The sequence below is a fragment of the Pelecanus crispus genome, chromosome 7, assembly GCF_030463565.1.
Source record: "Pelecanus crispus isolate bPelCri1 chromosome 7, bPelCri1.pri, whole genome shotgun sequence".
NCBI classification, from domain to species: Eukaryota; Metazoa; Chordata; class Aves; order Pelecaniformes; family Pelecanidae; genus Pelecanus; species Pelecanus crispus.
This window is the reverse complement of record NC_134649.1, coordinates 29,997,825-30,012,828: the sequence shown is the minus strand read 5'-3', so window position 1 is coordinate 30,012,828 and position 15,004 is coordinate 29,997,825. Positions and strand designations below refer to the sequence as shown.

At 35.5% G+C, this 15,004-nt stretch overlaps 1 protein-coding gene across 15 annotated transcripts in view; it reads left to right on the top strand.

Moving 5' to 3' along the window:
• The window catches only part of ATP2B2 (ATPase plasma membrane Ca2+ transporting 2), a 189,987-nt gene that overhangs the window by 73,041 nt on the left and 101,942 nt on the right, over window positions 1-15,004 (top strand). For 12 of the 15 annotated variants that reach the window (XM_075714574.1, XM_075714576.1, XM_075714573.1 and 9 more), the window contains 2 exons: window positions 10,571-10,828; window positions 11,812-11,937. The exons of 1 other annotated variant lie outside the window; for it this stretch is intronic. In XM_075714574.1, coding sequence (XP_075570689.1) covers window positions 10,571-10,828; window positions 11,812-11,937 — 384 coding nt within the window. The remainder of the gene's footprint in view (window positions 1-10,570; window positions 10,829-11,811; window positions 11,938-15,004) is intronic. 2 more of the 15 variants (XM_075714578.1, XM_075714577.1) reach the window with 1 other exon arrangement.

Genomic DNA, 15,004 nt, shown 5'->3' with positions numbered 1-15,004 from the left:
GATTAAAACATCTTGTTGTCAAGCACAAAAAAAAAAAAAAGAAAGAAGGGAATATTGTTGGAAGCAAGTACATTTTGTTTATTTTAGAACACAATCGAGGAGTGACGGAACAGTACAAATATCCATTACTCAGGCAGATGCCACACTAAAAACCTTCTTCAGTGATTTGCTCTTCTGATCATTCTGCTTCAGAAAGAAAGAGAATGGGCTTTGCTTATAAGGCTTTAGTAGATGAAGCATGAGTAAGCCAGCTCTCAATCTGATTATGTATTTATGAAATATTTGGTACTCTGTGTTAACATTAAATGTTTTTCTTTGGTCAATCTACAGTCAAGTGCCTTGATGATAGCCAGTTTGCTTTGAGCATTTATTTATTTTCATGGGTTTCTGTGTTTCCTGGTGCTTTCAGTGATGTGCATTGAGAGTGGTAGCTGAGGAAGTGTCCAAATCCTCCTATCTATCCAGCTGTATTTAGGAAGTACTGGAAATTGTCAGGGATTACTACATGAGAAATGGGAGCATTCTTCCCGTTTTTAGAAACTAACTGCAGCTTTAGCTTTCCAGCATGTTTGTACAGAGTGCTGGGATAGTTGGAGTTCCAAATGTACCATATTTTCTTGAGATTATATTTTTTTTTTTCTTCATCTGTGTGTTCAGGACCTAGATGGGCCATTCATGTTTAGTAAGGGTCTCCTAAGACAACTCTACCACAGTAGCTGCAGTATTCCCTATGTGGGTTTTTTAATAGCAAGGTTAGAATTCTAAATCAAACTTAATTAAACTTATCCAAGTGAATAAATGTCAACATATGGACAACCACTTCACTGCTAATATCAAGCCAATGGAAATTCTAATTTCTTCCTATGAGTTTTATTCATAATGTTTTGTTTGTATCAGCATAATAACCTGTTCCAAGTGTGGTCTTACAATATATGATCATGAAAAAAGATGTTCCTTTCCCTCCTTATTTTACCCTGAATCAACCAATGCCATTTATATTAGTGTTCATTTATGTGATTCAAAACTCATGCAGTTCTCTGGGATCAGTCTCCTACACTGTTAATCCAATTCAGTACATAAATCTTTCAAATTTAGTTTGTCTTTTACATTCAGTTTTGTCATAGTTCTGACATTTAAATAATATCATCCAAAGGAAATCCCTTATTTGTGCTACGTGTTCTTCATTGCGGTAAGTTGGTTTGCCCTGTTGTTGATGCAGTCTAAACTTACCTTTCTGATATAGTCAAATCAGTTGAGTTATCCCCAGAAACCCTAACTGGAGGTATCAAGGCTAGCCACTAAACCAAATTTCACTCCAGACTATTGATACATATTTCTATTCTGCATTGGAACTGAACCAAGGCCTTTCAGCTTTTTCCCGTGAAAAACCCTGAGAAAATAGCCTGAACTGAATGACTGAGCAAGAGTGTTTAAGGTTAAGACCACGTACACCTGGTCTGCACTCTTGGAACAGTGACTTAGATTTGGAGAATTTTATAACTACATTTTTATACATCCTGGATGACTACAACCTTAACCAGAATTTTCATTGTGTGCTCTTTTATAAGTGTTTTGATGAAAATATATTGCATTGATTGTTTTATAATATGCTATCCTGGTTTTTACCATATTCTAAAATGCCTACAAATGGCCTACTTCTAGATTATTCAAGGTTGCTTTAAAATGTTATTTAGTAGATACTGTCTTTTCTGAAGCTTCCCTATTACAAACTTCTTGATTCTTAACTTCCTGCTTTTCTGTCTGGGTATACAGTCTGTCTGTCTGCCTGTCTGACTCTTTCCCCTGTTTCCTTTGAACCCATCACCTTTTGAATGAAATAGAACAAGTGAGGTTCTGCTCATCCAGTAGTGGTTTGTGGGTTTTTTTGTCAACTGATATTTTTACTGTAATGTGGAAATCTGGAAATACCATACATTTGGTGTCTCTGTAAGAAACAAGAAAGAAAACATAGGTTTATACACCAATTCTCAGATTCAGCAAGGAAAGCCTGAGTTAGGTATCACTCTCTGCCTAAGAATGGATAACTCTAAAGGAAGTATGGAAATGATACTGTATGCATCATGGACTCAGAAAAAAGCATATGTATCACTTCTAAAATACAGATGGGATGAAATAGAACGTCAGTTTTTGGGAGACAAGCATTTGTCCAAAGAATGGTTTCACTCTGGTTTTGCTCGACTATATAAAAACTATCAGTTCTATACTGTTCACCAGCACAAAGTGTGCTTAGGGAGCAAATTCATTACTGGATGTCCGTGATATTGATGAATGACATACGTTTAAGACTTGAGCTGACTTCAGCAACAATACATGAAGAACTTGTAAAGTGCAAAATGTGCACACTGTGTCATATGGGACCTGCAAATTAAATAATTGTTTCATTATGTAAAGTGACCCACATCTGGTTTCTACAAATCTGTGTTTGACTGCAAAAACTTAAGTCCCATGGATACCTTCCCTTCATTAGAGATGTGTAGATCATCAACAAAACTGGGTTGCTTTTAGGTATTGCTCATTAGATGGATTTCCAGGTTGCCAAGCACGACTTAACTCTCAACTGGGGACATGAGGTAATGAGAATTAGAACTTTGGGATGGAATATAAAATCTTTTCACGTATTTTCCAGGAAGAGATTCTCCAGAAGTATTAATTCCATAAGTAAAACTCAGCTAGGACATGACCTTGCAAGCATTGTTGAGTAACTGCACTTGAACTCTTATTAATAAACACAGAGAACAACTTTCAAGGTCTGATTCTTACATTTGAAAACTGTATTTTACCTTTTGAATATGTGGCTATATTTACCAGACGTTTTTAGCTCTAAGCAACATACAATAAAACTATAGCAATCAGATGTCAAGGTTTTCTCTTGCAATCCCTAAGAGCAGGACTTGTGACTAAATTTCCCCTGTTGGCCTTTGTCTACTTAAAGTGGCAACATAAGGAAACAAAACTGAGTATAAACATTATAGAACTAGCTGTATGGTCCCGTTCCCTTCCATTGCCTTTGGTGGAGTTAGGACCCCGTCCTTTTGACTGATCTTTACAAAATGCACTTCTTTGGAGGTGCCAGTCAGAAGAATCTTGCTCGACATATTGCATCTCTTGAAGTTGAGTGAGTATTTTAATTAACATTTCTCTGCTCACAAATGTTTGTGATCAGGCTGAGGAATGTGTGAATATATATGCTTTCAGGGCTTATAGATTTGTTTCCTTGCATGAATATGTCAAAACTGTGTAAATATTTAATATTGAACTCTAAAGTTGATAGTTATATAACTAACCTACAGGGACAGTATATTTTCTTTTTCTCCACCCCTCCCCGCCCCTGGGTGGAGTCCTTATATAACTAACTGATGTATCACAAAGAAAGGAATTTCAGTATTGTTTTCAAATAAGTATCCAAAAATAGCTTTTAGTGGATATACAAGCACCCTAAACCTGAAATGTGTGTAGTATGAATGTCTCATGTTAGTAAATCCCTTCTGCTTGGCTGGTCACAGAAACAAATGTGTTTCTGAAGAACACAGTCTGACTTAACTACAAGTAACTAGAAAATGTTTTTCACGGTTGAATAAGTCCTTGGAGAGTATGAGAGAAAGACAGAAAACTTCATTTTTGAAGTTCTAGTAACTTCTGCACCTTTGCTGCTACCTATGGCACTGCAGTGACGCTTTGAGCTTTGGCCAGCCTGTGGCCTTACTGCCTCGTGCAGTGCCCTTACTGGGAATGGTTCAACAGCTGATGATGCATCATCACACAGAGGATTTTGGGAAGGAATACTGGCACTTCAGTAACTGGCAATCACTCTTTGGACTAATTCTGTAGCAAATGATACGACACAACAAGGAATTTGTAAAAATAAATATTGCAGTATCTGTTACAGCTTTAAAAATCTTGTTAAGGAAGGGAGATAATGATATTTATTGCATAATTTTTGGTTACTGTTCCTTTTCCTATCCAACTGAATACGTTTGATAAAATAAGTAATATTACTTATAATGTTAGTAACAAGAGCCCAGCTCTACTAATGAAAAAGCTGTAACTTAGAGCTGCTCAGTTTGCTTCAATAACATCAGTGCTGGAGTTGCAGCTAAGGAAAAATGTCTTTACAGAAAGCGATGAAATGAAAAGTTTTTATCATGGGAACTGTTGGCTTTCTGATGACAAAACCAGTTTGACTGACTAAAAAAATTACCTCTGGGGGCGGTATGAGATTTTCCTAGGGAATTTAAATGCCACAAGGTATTCTCAGCTTAAAAATAGAAATGTGTAGGTTGAAATGAGTAGCTGAGAGGTATGTGCTGTAGGTTGGGACTTAGGAATACAGATGTTCACAGATTTTTAAAAATCTACTTTTTCTGATTTAAAAATTACCATGCTGCAGCTTAAGACTGTATGGTTTGTAATTATAATTGTTATCCTATTCAAAGCAGCTTTAAGAATCTCCTCATAACTATTTGAAATCTTAAACAGATATTCTTATCAGCTGCACAGTGCTTGTACGCTTCTTTCTGTATTTGCCCTGCATTGATTTGGTTGATACTATGGGAAACATGTACTGAAATGGTGTCTATGACCTTAAAATATACCATTTTCCAATAGGACATGAGCCTGGTAAACTGTCAGATGATGCTGTCTGGCTATTTGTGGCCTTTTCCTTTTTTTTTCCTTTCGCCTTTTCTGGCTTTCACCAAACTGAAACGATTAATAACATCAACCAAATTATTTTCTCCTGCCAGTTACAGTGACGTTTCTTGCTTACTGTCTTCCTGAAATGCTTTAACCTGCTCTTGTAACCTTCCTCTCCTTTCTTGCCTTCCCCTTTTGGCACAAGTGTGTTCAAGTATTTTCTATCATACAGTTCCATTCCCTTTTAATGTCCTAGGCCTGCCTTTCTTATTTTTTCTTTCTCAAGCCTTATATATAATTAAAATACTGCTAAAGCAGAGTAGGCTTCTCCGGCTAATTTTGAAATTACTGGTAATTAATTAAGTGCATAAAAGGGTCCATCACAGGCTGAGCTTTCTGGGTTCTTGGGCAGGTTTTGTAGCCCATAGCTCTTGCGCCCGGGTTGCTCACAATCTCTGAGGAGATGGAAACCCAGGTCACTGCACCTTCAGATGGACTGAATACGTGTGCTGGTTTGAATTATTTTCCACTCTTTTTTTTTTTTTCCTGAATCCTCATTACCTTTGGATTCTATGTTCCTTTCATCTCCCTTCTATAGAAAACTTTTTCAACAGTATTTGCTGATCTATTTCTGGTCAAATTTTAAGCTTTTAAAATTCTGTTGTGCTTCCACAAGTTTTTGGTAATGTACTTCTGAGATATTTTATGGAGGACACAATCATATTAAACCCCTTTTGTGTTTCTGAATGTTCTTTGAGGCCGTGCTGTCAGGTCCTCCCATTCCTCTGTGGGACATTCAGCTCACCTGTATATTCCTGCACACTCTTCTGGAATAAGCTAATCCATTTTATGACTTCAACTGCTTTTCTATGCCAAAGGAGTTACAGCGCTTTACAATCTTGACTTGCAGTCAAATCTTTATAATCTGAGTTTCAAACTGAGTATGCATTTTCTGTCTCATGAGGATGAGACTTTGGGGAATGACACATACATGGCATATGCTCATAGTTATGGTAGAAAATAGCTTCATATTAAAAACTTGTTTACTTTTTTGAAATTGAATTTTCTGACAGATAGGACCTATGTTAAATACAATTTTAAATGAGTGCTTCACAATTCACTGTCTTGGAATAAAACCCTACCACAAATCACATATGCATTTTAAAAATTCTTTTGTGATGCTTTCAGTCTGTGCCTTTCAGTAAAATCACAGGCATATTTTTTGGCAACATTGGGAACCAAGTACTATGTTGTGAAAGCATAACAGTAATCTTAGACCTTAACACAATTTTTTAAAGCTTATATGAGCATTCTTAATAAATGTTAGGTGCTTTAAAATATATTTTGCTGCTTAGGCATATTATTTTTCGGTCTTTTGCATGTCTTATTTATATTCCTAATTATTCCCTTATCTGTAAAGTCAATGCTGTGTAGTACAATAAGGAGGACAGATAGTATAAATGTACAGTTAAGAAGTATGTGGGTTTTTTCTCCTATGAATACATACAGTTTCTTCCTGTAAATTCAGATAAGTCTTTCTAGAATTTCTGGAAAATCCTATGTGATATAATGGCAGACGAAAAAGAAAAAAAATGGGTTTTCATTAAGTATATAAGAAAGAATTCTACAAACTTATACAAATGGAGATGCAAATTTCCTTTTTGGTTTTTTTTTTTTTTCTATTAAAAGGGACTACTTCTAAAATAGTTTTGAAGCAAGAACACAACATAGTTCAAGAAAATGTTTCCTGACAGATAGGTCATCTTTTGAAGGGCAGGTTGCGTTTTTAAATCCTGCTTGTCTGTGAGTCTCTGTTTAAAAAAAAATCTGTTCTGAAATCTTACTTTTGTAAGAACTAGATAGTTATTTACTCCCTTGAAGTTGCTAGAGTTTATTCCTATAATGAAAATGATGTGCACATTTTGCATTCATTTATCTAGCACTTTTATCCCATTTCATTTCTGTGGGACTGTAAAAAGCAAGGACAAAATTCTGGGAAAGTCTGATGATCAGCTTGGTTAATCATTTAAAGAGCCTGGTTTTAGTTATATTAGGCTAGATCTACAAAAAGTGCAATTTCATTTCTGAACCGTTGTTAACAAATATCTACCTTGGAAATCTCAGATACTGAGAAGCCTTTCTCAGCTGCTGCTTGAACTTGGAGATACCTAGTCCTTTATGTTCACACTCCTTACATAGCTGAAATTCTGCTTCCTCGTAACCTGAAACATACTGATAATTAATGAAGTACTGTTTTTTTCTGACAGTTTAGGACCACCATTCATCTGACGTGGGATTAAATGAGGGAATCAGCTAGAGCAGATAGGAACACATGTGTTCATGGTGCTTAGGAGAGGACATGGTTGGGCAGCCTGCAGGCTGGGGATCTGCAGGGCAGTAAGATTCCCATTTGTGTACTATCAACCTTTTTGTGGTCTTTTAAATTGTGGTCCTGAGTTCTGATCCTTTGGGGGGGTGGGGCAGGAAGAAAAATTTGTGTGTCCCATCTCCTGGTTGACTGTTTTAATTTTGAGTCACATTGAATAAAAACAGTGTGAGCTGTCTGCTTCATGCTAGCCCTCTATGTGCAAATTTACCTCTTAGTGTGTCAGAGAACCTGGACCATAAGAAGCAACACTTTTTATTTTTTTAGAAGCCAGATTAAATCTTAACCAATAAGGATATGAAAATCCGTAAAGCAACTCACTGTTTCTTCCATCCATGTAAGAGACTAACTTCTGTTTTGACCATGTCTTTAAATTAATTTCTGTACTCCTGGCTCTCACTCCAAGAATTCCTTCCTCCCCTTCATATACCTTACCCCCTTCGGAATCTAGCATTGTCTGATTGAATGAACAGAAAATAAATGAAATGCATTTGAACTTTTGTTGTATCCATTGGGTTATGGAGAATTTTCTCAGGATTTTAAAAGTTAAAATCATGAATTGTTACTCAGTGCAGAAGCTTGTCAAATTTAGGGACACTTTCCAAGAACTTGATTTAAGTTCAGTCTGTTTTCTCCGGATTTTCTTTCATTCTTACAAACATTTTTTCAGCTGTAGTATGAAAAGTGAATTATGTTCTTTGGTTGCGCATAATCTATGAGACAGGTAAACACAATTCCTTTCATCTTAATGATAACATCTTGTACTATTTACATGCTATGTTAGACTATTTTGTCTGGTTATATGAATATACTAGGAATGGCATTATTTATAATAACATGGAAATCTGTTCTGACAACACATACACACAAAATTAATTTCATTACTAAAGTCAATGACTGTTTTTATTTTTTACCTGTTTTAACTGGATCAAGAAGTTTGGGGTTTTTTTCCTGAAGGAACACAGAAATATTACTCTCCAAGCCATTCAAGGTACAGTGTGTTAGCACTGGGTTCAAGGGCACAGACTAGCTGCCGTTTTATTTCTCCCACACATCTTGGAGGCAGTCACCAGACCTATTGGTTCTTTGGAATAATAGCAATGACTTTCTCAAAACTGGTAGCTTTCTGCTGTAGAGAGGATATTCTACTCATATAATATCACTATAAAGTTTACACACAGAATTGTCCAGAACCATAATGGGATCCTTATAATGAAGGACAAAGCACAGCTTGTGTCTTTCAAATGGCTAAATTTTTTGGGAGTATGCTGATATAGCTCAAATTAAAAACTTGTATTTGAGTATTACATAATGCTTATTCTTCATTTTGTAGAAAATACCATGGTATAAATTATCAGTAATCCATATGCAGAAGTCAAAGATTTTCAGTGAAAGCATAAGAAGGCATGCTATAGAATAAAGTAAATAAATATCACTCCAGTGGAAATGCCTAAAAGCACTGAAGAGCTGAGCTGCCCACCTCTATGGGTCAATCTGCATTTTACTGTTGTCAGTTAACCTGGACCAAGAGATCACCGTAGGAAACAACACCTGTTTGTACTTTTGTACGAGCTAGACTAAATTTCAACCATCTATGAAGGAAATAAAATCGGTCTTTGACTGTGGCTAGATGAGGCCATGTTTCTTCTGTGAGAAATAGAAGAGGAGGTATGCCATTAAAAAGAATAGGATATTAATGATACTTAATTCTACATCGTATGTAATGAAAAATGAGTAGTGAAGTTTTGTCTTATGTTTGCCAAAACAGAATTACTTGTACCAGTAAAGCACTTAATCCAAACAAGGCAAAAGTTAATCTACTGATTTGGAAAAGGAATCTAAAATCTAACATAGACCAATGAAGATGATTAAGGTTAAACAGAGCAAAGTTCATTAGTCCTTCCCAAAAGTAATGTTCTGCTGAAGGAAGAAATTGAAGATGTAGTTTGTAAGTTGCATTTGGGACTGGTTTTAAGTAGCTTAAGGTAGTGAACTTACAAAAGGAAGGTTACTTTCTTTCTTGGGTGCTATAAAAATGGTTTCTTCAGCGAGGTTCTTGTACTGCAGATAAAGGTTCACATGGCCCATCAGTCTAAGGGCATCCCTGCTAGGAAGGCTCCGTCTCTTGGGAATATGCTCTGCCTTTCAATTAGGTTAAGTCCAAATTTAAACTACAGAGAACATTGGTAAAAACTCGATTTATTTTAATTTTCTTCTTTTCACTTATTGAAGGTTCAGTCTGATCTTTCTTCCTTTGACTTTTCTTAATTTTGTTACTGTTCATATGCAAGAGTAATTACTCAGCTGGTTAATGAATTATGATGCTTATGTTACAGGAAAATCTTTGTAACTTAAAAATAGAAATCAAATTGCTTGTTAATTCCCTCTAGTGGCAGGTGACGAATATACCAAAATTAAACTTTAGTCATAGATGGAAGCAACACGGTTGCTAAGTTGCTAAACTCCCTGGTACCTGGAGAAGATGGAAAAGTGATGTCAAATGCCTACCTAGTTCAGTTCTTCATAAAAAATTAAAAGACTTGTTTTCTTCCTTGGTCACTAAGGAAAGGAGGCTCTATTGTTCAGACTGAGTTCTTTTTTTCTCTCCTGTCAATTGGGATAGCTCTGAATTGTGTGATTCTAGTATGTGTACTTTGCTATCTTTTTTTAGGTCTTATTTCATTAAGGAGGAGAGCTATATTAGTTTTATTTTGTGAATACTGTCTAGGAAATATATTAGATTTTAATTGCATATGACTGAAAAAAATAATTAGCAGGTGTGTATAAAACAATTCAGAATTAACACTTAAGAATTAATACATAGAATGTATTATTTTAACACTGTTTTACTTGTGACAGAAATAATATACTTGCAGTTCTAAAAGCATGCCACTATATTTCTCTGTAAGGCAGAATGATGAATTAATATTAGGCTATTATTTTTACTCAGTGTTCCCTAATACATTTCATTATCACATTTAAATACTAATACACTTAGTTCATCTCAGTATTTTTTAAATGAGTGTTCCGTATAAGTGTGTTTAGTTGAGAACATTTAGAAATTGTATTGAAAATTATTTCTTAAATCTGTTTTAATCTGCTTTCTTTAGTCTTAATTTGAAGTCATTGCTTTCAATTGATTGATGTTGCTCAGTGTTTTAGTCTTTCTTGCTACTGTTAGTAAGTTCTCCTTATTTCGGGAAATGCTTGATGGCTCTGGTGAAGCTATCAACCCTTCTATTAGATAACAGCCTTCGTTTTCCATTTGTTTAGTTTGGGTTTACCTAGGATAGCTTGTTCAGTAGAAAAATTAAAAGATCTAAAATTTCTATTGATTTGTTTTCTTTCTCTTTTCCTCAGACATCTTTATTTCTACTTTTTCTCTATTCTGCCATGTTTCATTTAGCAGACAGTACTTTGAAAAGCAATTCTTGACCTTGTTGTCATTTCACAGCAAGTTTTTCTTCTTGTGATAAACATGATAAAGCTGATCTTTGCCTGACTGAATGATTCTTAATGTTGTCTTTGCAGGATGTGGTACTGCAACAGGAGGCGCTGAAGATGAAGGTGAGGCTGAAGCTGGCTGGATTGAAGGTGCTGCCATCCTACTCTCTGTCATCTGTGTTGTACTTGTCACTGCCTTCAATGACTGGAGCAAGGAGAAGCAGTTTCGTGGTCTTCAAAGTCGCATTGAGCAAGAACAGAAATTTACTGTTGTCCGAGGTGGACAAGTTATCCAAATCCCAGTGGCAGAGATAGTAGTTGGTGACATTGCACAGGTGAAATATGGTAAGTTCCATCAAATAGATGTCTACTTTTCTGCGCTTTATTTATTCTCCTTTCCCTTTCTAGCAGAATAGATTCACTTCACTGGAAGTGATTTAAAAGACAGAGAATTATGTGGTGTCATTATTGTCCATAACAATTTCGCTGTTAGGGCAAAACGAAAACCTAAGATACTTGCTATAAATTGCACTAGGTAATTAATTTTATTTTTGTAATCTTCACTTCCTTTCATTGACAAGGACAAGAACTGTTTGTTCTCTTTCATGGAGGATTACACTATTTGGAATTTTTGGTTTCTGTCCAGTTAGGAATAAGAGGAAGTATTTTTAAATTATCTGTGAAAGGGAATTGTACCTCTGTGCTCATCCCACTTGGTAGGCTGCTCCAGAGCTATGGATCCTGCAAGTCCCTCCAGATCGGATGCTTCTAGTAGGTGGATGCCTTATAATTCTATGCCATAGGCAAAACCCTATGCTCCAGTGAACAGGAAGACTTTTGCAGGAGCTCTGTGTACTCTGTGTTTGACTGAGCTGGCAAATTCCAGCAAAATGTGTGTTCTATCAACCATCAAGTTTCTGCTGGACTTAGCTAAGGGCTTCCTGAGAGGGGAAGGGGAAAGAGCAGCTTGACTGTTTATTAGCCACTGTTAATTTCTGTGAAGTCTGATAGAGATACCTTCATGTCACATTAAGAACAGTACTCCCCCTGCCAAATCTCAGTGATTATTATGTTCATCGTATGTTAAATGTGATGCATTCTGATTCTGGGATAGTACTAGACAAAAAATATTTGCAGTACAAAGGCCCTTCCCTATAGGATTGCGATAATGTGGCTAATATGGACTGCTATGGTAGTACTTTCACTTTTGCTTTCATTTTACATTTTAATGCAGTTGTTGTTAATTGTGATTTTATAATAAAAATCATTATGTAATTATAAAAACAGTCTTACTAAACCACTGTGGTTTTCCATGTTCTTACTGAAAGGTGATCTTCTACCTGCCGATGGGATATTTATTCAAGGAAATGATCTTAAAATTGATGAAAGCTCTTTAACTGGAGAGTCAGACCAAGTCCGCAAATCTGTTGACAAAGACCCAATGCTACTGTCAGGTAAATCTGCCTGAATTCCTGCTGAGTTATCTTTTGTGCACTGCTTTGTTCAGGTTTTGTTTTGTTTTTCCACACCATCAGGTTTTGGTAACCTAGACACAACTAATCTTTTGAACACAGACACTGGCCTTGTCTGTTTGTCATTCAAAAGACATGCCATTGTTTTTTGATTGGGTGCCATTATTTCTGATCATCATATTTATTTTGTAAAGTGAGAAAGTAATGAAACATTTTCAGAGGCAAAGGAAAGTATTACTTAGGGAAATAACAATTGTAACAACACTTAGGGAAATAACAATTGTTTCAATTCATTGTATGCTAGTTTTAATTTAACCATTAAATTTAAAAGCCTTTTAAAGTCTCTTTAAACACTTTGGGTGTATACTAGATACAACAGAAAAGAAACAGTGTGCTTAGAAGGAAATGGATATACTAAAATATTGTTGGCTTGACTTCTGTGGTAAATTCAAGTTATTTGTATTTTGTAATACAATTCTATACAGTAAATCTCTTAAATAGAATGTGATTTTTTATCTTTATAGATAGTTTCTAAATAGGTTGGATGTCAATAGATTCCAGCTGGGAATTTCCGTACTGGAAAAACAGTAATTTTCAAATACATTTGAAATTTTTATTCATGGAAAGGATTTTCTTTGCTGTCTTGTTGTACAGTCAGCCAAGAGTCATCCCAAGGAGAATATTTATGTTGCAATGCAGCAGGTAAGTATGCATTTCTGCAGAAATCCTGCCCCCATCCTGCCTCACCGAGCTGGCGTTTCCCAAGCAAAAGCTGTTGGGAGATGCTTTTTGTTCAGAAGAGACAAGTAGCGACAAGTAAGGATATGTGACAGTTTTTATTGAATTGATAGTGCAAATCCTTTCCAAACTTAAAATCAGATAATTAGTTCACCGACTATGAGATTATGAGTGTTTATTAGGTAAATTATGGGATTGCGTCTGGTAGAACAACCATCAGATTTCAGTCAAAAGGTGGCTGCGTTAACTTAAGATGAATAAATTGCTAATGTTATTTGTGGACTTGCCATTGCCATTTCATGTTACAAAAGACCATGTTAATTTTAACTTTAGCAAGGTTCAAGCATCTTTCTGCCTGAAATGGTGCATTAAAAATTATTTTTTTCAAATTACACAAAAAATTTCTGTTGCTTCTGAGAATAAAGCAGCAAAACAAATTTATTTTGCTCTTTTAGGAGAAAAATTCCTTTGGTTTCTTTAAAAATAGTCTGGGTTTTATTTGTTAAATGTTTTTGCTGCAGTGTCCTTGCCAAGTATATGCCTTTTGCTGTTCATGTTGTAAAAACCCCAGTTTTTCCAAGTCATCAATGTCTGAAAAATGTGTTTGCATATGTTCACTAGAGGCTAATAAAGATTAGTGGAGTAGCTGCAAATTCTGAAGGCTGCATTTGTGCAGAGAAAATACAATTAAGAGTGCAGCATACACTGCATTAAGAGTGCAACACATACAGAAATGCTGAATAGTGGAGACAGTGCCACTTTTGAATTCTTGGTGTCCCTCTGGCTCCTTGATATACTGTAAGGTAACTTAAGGAAGTGTTCTGACTTTCATGAGTAGTGTATGAAACTACTGACTTATTTTTGCTAGCTTCACAATAATTTGATTTATCCTAGTAGTGCAGATATTTAGGCTTGATTGTAGATTAAGAGTTCTCTTGGAGATGCTTTCCAGTGTGTAAACAGGGAGTCCTGCAGTGTTTTTTTGAGGAAGGGTAGCTCACTGTTGCTGTTCCTAACAAAATTTGTAATCCAATGTTGTCCTTGAAATATTTGTGCATTTTTTTTTCCATTTCTTTTTTCTTAGCTGATATTTGTACTGTTTTGTAAATATAACTTCATAATGGCATAAAATTTTCATATTAAAAAGATAGTTTTAATAATGATATTTTCTCACAGAAACTTCTGTCATGAAATATCATAGACTTCTATAAACTAAAATATCCTGTTGCTGAATTCTAGAGTTTTTCTGATTAGGAGGTTTCCATTGATTCATGTACTCTCACATATTCCTAAATTGTATTAGATCTTTTTGAATACCCATAGATTTCAGTGGTGGCTGTGAAAAAACATGAAGTTATTGCCCTGAAAGGCATGATGGGAAAGCAGTCAAGTTAGGAGAAAAGATGTTTTTGTCTTGCTTCCCAAAACTCAGATTTCTTTGCTATAAGGAGAGAAATTTGTCTTTATGTTTTTATTGCAGAGCTAAATAAAGTTTATACTCTTTATTTCTCTCTGTTACTGTGTAATCTCTATTGTGATTACAAAGAAGGTGGCAAATTAATGTGATATTTTAACAAGCACTGCACGCATCTTTATTCCATGCTTATACTAATGAATTTTTACTCATGCCATGTTAGAAAATCCCTGAACTCTATTTGCTCAGGAGCAGAGTTGATGATTTGAGGTTCTGTTATGCAAAAAACCACCTTCTTCCATAGATACAGTGTGAGTGTAATGCCAATGATGCAGGAGCTGATGTGCCTGCTGGAAATTGTTAGTAGTCCAAAAACTTGGAAACTACCATGTCTTTCAGGGTGGGTTTGACCTGGTTTAAAAACCGAGTTCCTGTTGGATGTTAGCCTAGACCTATATTTTTATAAAACTTGTTTAAAGAAAAAGAATCCCAAACCACGCCCCTGCAAAAACAGCAAACAGACTTTAAAATTTCCTCATATCTTTGCACCTGAAGACATCAGTAAGTTATCTCTGAGTAGGCTGTTGGAATTTAGACAAATATTGTCAGGATATTGCTTGCCACTATTCTCCCTTAATCAACTGTTGGAAATGAAAACAGTCTACGTTTGACAGAGGAGTAACTGAAAAAGGGTAACATTTGAATTGCAGCTACGGTTTGTTTTGTGAGTCTGAATTTGGTGAAAGATAAACACTCTGAATCAGGAAGTATTATTTTCACCATTGGCACCTGAAACAACATTTTTAATATTCAATCAGTTTCAATGACAACTAAATGTAAACTAAATGAGTTTCTGTGCTTAATGTCCTGTTTAATCATCCAGATAGTCATTTACTG